Source organism: Melampsora larici-populina (assembly GCF_000204055.1).
Source record: "Melampsora larici-populina 98AG31 unplaced genomic scaffold MELLAscaffold_5, whole genome shotgun sequence".
NCBI classification, from domain to species: domain Eukaryota; kingdom Fungi; phylum Basidiomycota; class Pucciniomycetes; order Pucciniales; family Melampsoraceae; genus Melampsora; species Melampsora laricis-populina.
Window position 1 is genome coordinate 1,819,352 of NW_006768769.1, and position 8,634 is coordinate 1,827,985.

At 41.7% G+C, this 8,634-nt stretch overlaps 2 protein-coding genes across 2 annotated transcripts; both read right to left on the reverse strand.

Annotated features, from left to right (window-relative positions):
- Positions 1-3,500: 3,500 nt before the first annotated feature.
- On the reverse strand, positions 3,501-5,287 carry MELLADRAFT_51777 (uncharacterized protein; the record flags this gene model as incomplete). The annotated part of the gene is made up of 7 exons (XM_007406098.1): positions 3,501-3,674; positions 3,700-3,713; positions 3,745-3,746; positions 3,824-4,155; positions 4,184-4,290; positions 4,660-4,788; positions 4,831-5,287. The coding sequence occupies 7 exons, from the start codon at positions 5,285-5,287 to the stop codon at positions 3,501-3,503; spliced, it is 1,215 nt and encodes a 404-aa protein (XP_007406160.1).
- Positions 5,288-5,890: 603 nt separating this feature from the next.
- MELLADRAFT_103235 (uncharacterized protein) lies at positions 5,891-6,757 on the reverse strand (the record flags this gene model as incomplete). The annotated part of the gene is made up of 2 exons (XM_007406097.1): positions 5,891-6,162; positions 6,697-6,757. 2 exons carry the CDS (start codon positions 6,755-6,757, stop codon positions 5,891-5,893), a joined length of 333 nt encoding a protein of 110 aa, XP_007406159.1.
- Positions 6,758-8,634: the final 1,877 nt, after the last annotated feature.

Below are 8,634 nucleotides of genomic sequence, written 5' to 3' on the forward strand. Positions count from 1 at the left end.
GACTCACCGCCGAAGAACTCGCCTTGGACCTCAGCTCTGACACGGATGGCCCGCCTGCGACTCAACCTCGCGCCGGTTCTCGTGCGAATCTCTCTCGCCGGTCTCTCAATCCTCTGCCTTCAATTGATCCCTCAACTGTCCACCACAAGGAACAGAAGCACGCTCTCGCCAACGCCCTTCAACAAGGGAATGATGCCAAGATTGAGTTGCTAACGAACGCCACTAAGTGGCGTCAGGAGTTTGACACTCAACGCATGCGAGTTGATTCGGAATCACGCAATTCAGCCTTGACCTGGGAAAGAGAAAGATACTTCCTCGATTGTCAAGAAGCCCGGGACGCAGAAACTCGTCGATTGGTCATTTCAGCTCAGCAAGAGTGTCAAGCGTTCTGTCAGAAATTGGCCTTGGATGGAAAATCCCCTGCAGAGGTCGAAGCGTACTTGCGTCTGGTATATCCCGATGATCAAGCTTAGTGATGTAAGTTATTGACGTGTGTATACACTTCTTTGACGTCAGGCTGATGATGATCCATCTTGATTCAGATTCAGGACGTTTGGATCAAGCCCTTTCGAACTCATCTTTCATCCCCGGCTCTGGATCAACCCCTTTCAAGCTCGTCTTAGCAACATGATACTCTCTGTTGCTCAGTCATGCGAGACTCTCTGTTTGGCTATTGTTAAAGTGTGTTGAATGTCTTATTCATTAGATTAGTTATGTGATACAAGCCTCCGTATTAGCATGGTATGTATGAACCATGTATAGAGTAGTGAGAACAACTCGTTCTTCACGAGTGGTTCTCAAATTGTTTTCTCTTTGTATGTGTCCCCCAAGTTGTTCTCAAATTGTTTTCTCTTTGTATGTGTCCCCCAAGTTGTTCTCAAATTCTTTTCTCTTTGGAAGTGTCCATCACGAGGTGTTCTCAAATTCTTTTCTCTTTGTAAGTGTCCCTCACGAGGTGTTTCCAAGTTTGAAATCTATTATGTATTGTTGTGTCCTTTTATGGCCAAGTGTGGTCTATGTACCAACCCAAACATCCCTCGCGGTTCATTTGCATGTGAACAAAGAGGAAGCTTGGGATCGATTGCAATGCTTATCAACAGACCAATAAGGACAAAAACAACTACAAATAACGAGAGGACAATAGGAAAACAAATCCGAAAAGAGACCACAGGACAACCTCAAATACAGAAACAGCATACGGAGGAAATCATACAAAAGAAAGAAAACAAAGTCACAAAAACATCAAAACAAAGTCATTGTCCGAAAAAGAAAGAAAGAAAGGACGGAATGTCCGCAAACAAAAGAAATTAGTTAGATAATGGGTAGACCTCCACTCTCCCAATTGTACGCGACTGCGTGGTCTCGAACGTCTTCTCGTTTGGCCCTTCCCAATTCTACACCCGCTGGATCTGCTTGTGTTCCGCCTAGTAAACGTCCTGCCTCCCCACGTTCAGGCAAGACAATATGACCATCCTCTTCCTCCCATGCACTTCCAAGATCTGCTAGCATATTGTGGAGGATAATACAGCAGCGAATCCACCTTAAGATGTGAACCATATCACCTCTACTATTCAATGATAATCTTAAACCTTGAAGAGATGCCCAACGGGACTTGAGAATCCCAATACAGTGCTCGTTCCGCACTCGCGACTTCGCCACACACCAATTGAAGTCCTTGTTTCTTTCGACCTCCGCAGCTTGACCCTTGTATGATGGGACAACGGTTTCCGAAGGTATATACGCAGAGTCTGCAATTATGTATTCACCTGAGAATAGATAACGCAATCAGTTAGGTGAGCATTCGTTCTATCAGACAAAAAGATAGATGCTAACCTCGATCAAAGTATCTTCCAGGGGTGTTGGCAAGCTCGGTTTTGGAATATACTGTGCTATCACAGCACGAACCGGGCAATCCAGCGTAGGCGTAAGTTATTCTGCGATCACAGTCACAGATAATTTGAATGTTGATAGAGTACCGATGCTTGCGGTCGAAAAAAACCTCCCCGTCACGTCCAGGTCGTTGAAAAAGGGGCACTGTGGTTCCGTCGACAAATCCCACACAACCGGGGAACCCATCACGACCAAGGACTTTCGCAATAGCCTTGCGCCTATGAGGATTGGGCCAGCTAAGGTAATGATCTCCAGCGTCCAAGATTGCTGATATCACTCGCCGGGTACAATTGATTATCGTACCTCTGCCAACTTTGTAGTTACGAGCGAATCGGCCAACAGAGGCCCCGTTGCCGTTACTGCCGAGTCGCTCAAGGGTAATTGCAAGTTGTTTTTCTATCGGAGGCTGTCCGTTGTTGCTCGAGGAGATAAAGATGGGGTTTGCTTGAATCATATTAAGCAGGGCATGGAAGCCTTCTGGGGTTGTCCTCATGGCTTGACGAAAATCGGTGTGTCGACTTCTTAGCATGTCGCGTAAGTCGAACGGCGTAGGTAAAGGGGCGCTGATTCGATTGTTGAGATAGCGTATTGAAAAAGGTGGAATTCTGAATTCATTTTGTGTGTGCATTAACACTGCATTTTACTGCATTGATGCTGCATTTTTCCGCATTAATGGTGCATTTTTATGCATTAACACAGCATTTTTAATCATTTTGACATTAATTTTAATCATTTTGCATGGTGGAAAAATACTACATCTGCACAGTGTTAGCATGTCGCGTAAGTCGAACGGCGTAGGTAAAGGGGCGCTGATTCGATTGTTGAGATAGCGTCTCGCGGTCACTTGGGCAAGCCACTGGCCCCACTGTTCTTGTTCATCGAAAAGTGCATCATACAAAATCGCCAACTCAGGATCGTAGCCAAAAAGCAGCTCGCCTTCAGTAGGGTTGTCGGGATTGGGTTCTTGGCCTGGGAAACGTGGTTCGGAGTCCATGTGGGCGACTACACATAGGTTGATTAGCTCACGTATCACAGTGACTCTGTCTGAAACACGGGGCATCTTGATAGGTTGAAAAAGAGAAGCTTGTTTGAGGATGATGAGCTCACAAGGTGCGAGAAAAGGGATCAAAAAAATTGACCATGCGTGATAGTCCCTCTCTGGCTTCATTTCTTGACAAGTAAATGAAAAAGTGATACCGTTGAAACAAAGAAAAAAAGATGAGCGCATAACAAATGGAAAAAAACTTGGGAAAAAGAGACGTTGGGACACAGTGTCCCTGATTATACATGGACTTAAATTGTAACTTTACAGCATCTGGCAAAGTGCGGACAAGGAATTTAGGAAGCGGACGACCTAAAAAAAGTGTTCGGGACGTCGCGTCACAGGTATCCGCAACTTTCTACTTGAACCGCCCTATTGTGGGGTGATTTGACGTTTGATGAGTTGTTTGGTGGTTGCTTCTCTTTCCTCTTTTCCTTTTTAGAGGTTGGCTTTCTAAAGTCGTTCTTGTGAATCTTAAGTTATTGTTGTTGTGATTTGAATTGCTGGATGAAGTTTGTTCAATTCATATCTTTCATTAGCCGTTGGAGCTATGCACTGTATAGATCATTTAATTCTTACTTATATAAACCAGTTTCTGGGTGCCTGAATTCCATTTGTCCGCCCTTTGCGCATGGGTTTGAGTTACCTCCATTTGCTTCCCGGCTTGTAAATACTTGTCTTTTGCTTGGTTTTCATATTTTGTCATCAAGATACCGATGTCTTTCATTGGAGTTTTCCCACTCTTTTCACGAACACCTGTGATCTACATAAAATATCATATCTTAATGCTGTCATCCAGCATTTGGTGGAACGTCTATCCGCTTATTAAGTCAGATTTTGGTCTTTCTTAAAGATTCTTGTTATAACTTTGGGATCTGAGGGGTTTCTTACTTTATTGCTTTCACGTTTTCTATGTGTAATTTCAATTGTTTTGCTGATAATTTTTGAGCGTAGTATCCTGCTAAATGCCTTCTAAATAAACTCATACACTCTGACCATTCACCAAATGTGAGTTTGTATTCTGAGAGTGCATCTAGGCCTTTATTTGACTTGTTCTTTGAAGATGAGGAGTGGTGATTCTTGCTGTATTCTTCTCTGTATGCTCTAGCAAAAGTTTGATCTAATACTGTTAATGGGATGGATGAATGTAAGTCTGTCATTTGGTCACCCCAGAAAGGTTGGAGTGCTACTAAATCTCCAGTCGGTACAGATCCTATTTCTATCTTGATTTTGACTTTCTTCTTAGAGGACTTTGATTTGTTTTTCTTCTTCTTCAACTTCTAGCTTTCTCTTTCCCTTTTGAAGTCTTTTTTGATTTAGATTTTGACTTATGCTTCTTGTGTTTCTTGATTTTCTTACTTAAGTCTGTTACGTAGAAGCAATTCTTTGTTAGAATTAGTCATTCATCTAACTTCGTAGTGACGGAGGAGTGGATTAGATTGTGAAGTATGAAGAGAATCATATGTATCTAGGGTTTTTATACTCTAGCTTAAAGCAAGTTTGCTGCTTGAGTCCTCTGAAGTCTTAAGACCAGGGCCATGAGTTGCTTTGATATATTTCATTCTTTATCTAGTCCTCTGTACATGACATGCTAGGGCCAGGATATTTCATATGAGTGATAGAAGGGAGGAGTGATGTGCGGGGTAGAACTTGTGTAGTTCTTGTCTTTGTCATCACTGAAATTAATCAAGAAGGAAATTAACGGAGTAACGTTTTCAGCTGCTTACATTTATTTTTCTTATTTTTCTTCTGTCTTCTACCTTCTTCTTCTGAAGAGGAGCTGGATTCTTCACTTGAATCTGAAGAATCTGAATGAGATGGTGATCCTGATGAGATTGAATCTGTGCTTGAGCTTGCTGAATCGGAGTTGCTTGTTGAATGAGTGGATTATGATTCACTATTGTCTTTGTTTGAATCATAAGAGTGTTCAGAGTCTGAATCTTCACTTGATGAACTTGAACTGCTTGAATCTTGGAAGTCGCCCGACAGACTTTTGTCTTTGGATTCAGACTTCAAATCTCCTTCTGATTCTATTCTATTCTGATCTTCATCTCCTGACTCGATCTGTATTTGTTGTGCTTGATTTGGATTGTTGTTGTTCAGTTCTTCATATTCTTGGTCTTGGTTATTTTTGTTGCTGTTGTTTGGGTTCAAGTCGGTCTCTCTTCCAGTGGGATTGTCAGATCCTCTAGCTGAGTCTGAATTGTCACCTACATCTTTTTCTGCGTCTGGAGGGAGGTTTTCTCCGTCAAGAGATGAGGTTATTGGTTTGTCGTTGTTATTGGAGCTTGACTGATTTTTGAGGCCTTGTGCCCTTCTGTTGGCTTGGATAGCTCTGGATTCAGTGATTGTCATTCTGTTTACAAGTGAGGTAAAGTTGGAATTAAGGTAAGGCTTTCGTAGTGTTATTGCTGTTACTGAATTAGAAGTTTATATCACGACGGCAATGAACTACAATCTTGTATTATGTAATCATTAGTGTTATTGATAATAGACTCAAAGATTAAAACAAAGATAGATGATAATGATAAGCTGTAAAAATAATAATAATAGATAACTATTTGGAGTAGTAAGACTCTAGATAGGATTGCTGACTAGGAGATGGAAAAATAAGGAGATGATGATAGGATTAGTGAAATGAATAAATGGACAAGAGGACCAAGCCAAGTACGAGTAGCTTGCTATATAACTCTCTTTCAGGTTGTTCTCTGAGAATGCCAAGAACTGAGATGTGACTTATCTTTCCTCTAAGAGTCATCTGGTTCTAGTTCATTTAACCTGATTGGGTTTGAGAGTCCTGTATAGGTTATTTCTGTTCACATTATTACTCTTTCTAGAAATTGTATCTTCATAAAGAGCACACACCTCCTTTTTCCATGGACCAGTCCCACAATGCCTGCCTTTCGTAGGAGGCAAGTATCCCACTTCTCTTCTGAGTTTGTTCCGTTGTTCTCCCTCTCAGGAAATCTGTTGGCTCAATTCTCTTTGTGACACAGCCTGGCGTAAGGACTCTTGTCTTGGTGTCTTGTGACGGTACTTGTTTGAACCCATGGTACTAGCACTCTTCCAGTCCATTGCCTTAGCTAGCAGTTTGGCACCATTGGTGATTTTTCCTGTCATATACAGGTAATTGATTTGTGCCTGCATCTCGATCAGCTGATCTCCTTGGTAGTCTTTTGGATTGACATTTGATGTATCCATTTCTTTTGATAACAGTTTTGCTCCTCGTGCTATGTTGCCGGTCACGTATGTTGCCGGTCACGTACAGAAAATGGATCTGAGCTTGTATGTCCATTGCCTGATTGACATTGTCTGTTTTACAAACTCAATTGATTCATCAAGTTGGTTCCACATTATTCATTGTTTTGATTATTTCTGACAGCACCTCATTGAGCTCTTCTCCCTATTTTGAGCCGGGTGAGGCTCACTTTGGTACATGCACCTAAAGCCGCAGTCTCATTCTTGTCAAGAACTTGCTATTTCTTGCCTTTCCAGGCCCACCATGGTGTTTTATCACCCGGCCACAGTTACATTCTTGTTAGAGAAACTGTCTTGTTCCAATGATGATCTGATTTGGCTGTCTTGGTTTTGATTTGGTTGCCTTGGTTTTGATTAAGAATGGAGTAATTGATGAGAGAGAGGATTGATGGAATGAATTAATTGATGGGAGAGAGGAATTGATGGAAGGAGATAGATGATAGAGGGGAATAGGGAAATGGGATGATAGAGAGAAATTGTAAGTCATTTAATGAAGTTATCTTTACCTTGGAAACCTGTGCTGTTGATCATTGACACCTCATATTCTACCAATGGGCTAGGTGACATTTTGTGTTTCTTCCCCTTCCCTTTTTGGACAATGGGGGGGGCACCATGATTGATCATCTTTGTCATCACTGTCTATCTTGTTATTCTCTACTTCTGCTTCAAGACTAACTTCTTCTTCGCCGACTCCTGTCCTTACAATTTTTATCTCAACTCCATCTACGTTCTTGCCTCCTAAATTCTCCCCTTCTTTTCCTGAACTTGCTACAATGTTTTGTGTATTACCACTCGTGTTACCACTATGATTTATGTTTTGATCTACTTCATGACTTTCTATTCCTTCATTCTGATCTGTTGCTGCTCCCCTTTCATCAGTTCAATTTTCATTTTCTTCTAATCTTGATCTTGCTAATGATGCCAACATTCCTCTTGTTATACATTTGACTTGTCCTTCAGCTCTGCTTATTCTTGCTAATAATAGATTTTCTATTTCTTTTCCTAAATGCTTCAAAATAAGATCAACAATTCAATTATTTATAACTGAGGTATGAGGTGAGGCATGTTTTTTGGGTGCTTTTTAGTCAATGGTTCAGGTGGCTGATCTTTCAGCTTCCTGGAAGATAGAGTTTACTATCTTCCTACCCAACTCATGGCTTTGCCCCAACTCTTAAGCCCCGCTAAGTCCCCATGGGCTTAGGAACCAATTTGTTCCTCATTGGTCAAATCCCTGGCCAAACAACAAAACTCAGTCAAAAGCAAAAACCCCAATCAATCCAAAACTCAACAGATTCATCAATTCAACTGTTGACAGTGTTTGGCTTTGAATATCAAAAGTAACTTTTTCGTTCCTGTTGACAACTCGCTGCCCAATGACCTTGTCACACTTAATGACATGATCTCCTCCATGCTTGTTGTATAGCACTGAGGCATTCAGCAAGGCCGGCAACAAATAGTACAGATTTCTGTGTTTGTCATCATCAGAAAGAGGTACCAATGAATTGACAACAAGGAGTGGATGTTCAGAGCTGGGAAGCTTGATAATGTCAGTGTTAAGGCCCTTCCATTTGCATGAGTCATGGGAATACAAGATGTAGATATTCCCAGGCGTCTTCTGGTAAGTGCTATCTGGCTTGTTTGAAATGAGGATGCTTGCGGTCACATCAAATTTTGAGCGTGTAGTGTACTCTGCCCCTATATAACCATTCTTTTGAAGGGTCCCAAAGGCAATAGGACTGAGTTTTCTTACTTTCCAGTCTGTCTGTCACTTTCTTAAGAGGTATTCTCCAATAATAGGATGATTCCTAAAAGCAGTGTGATTGTTATTGATCATGGCTTGGAAGAAGCTACGTCTGGAATAGTGCTGAAGTAATGACTTGCCCTGCCTTTCTGAGCATGAGAAAAGAAGCTCAGCCAATTTTCTACAGGTCTGAAATTGATATAGAGACATACACTGATTTCCATTTTTACGCGTTACAACCAGGCTTCCAATGATCTGCACCCCTGCCCAGCTAGCCATATAGGCAGGTGGCCCAAGAAGGGTGGACATAGAGCCAATGTGTTCAGCAAAATGCAAATTTGGCTTTTTCATCATATGTGGCCATCCACCTCCCAGGCTAGCTTGGTGCTGTTCAACCAACTTAGTGATCTTTTCACCATCACTATCTTTGAATGATTGTAGAGTACATATGTTATAAAATATTTGGATGAACTGCAGCAGGCAGTTAAGTATTTTGGCAGAGGAGGATCCAGGCTTGCCAGATTTGAAATGGGGGATCCTTGCAAGGACTATGTAGACTTTAAATGAATATTGGCAGGCAGCTGCTTTAGGGGTTGGCCTGGAAGAAGCTATGCCTGGAATAGTGCTGAAGTAACAACTTGCCCTGCCATACTTTATATGTCTGACATTGAGATGGAGACATACACTGATTTCTGTTTGTATG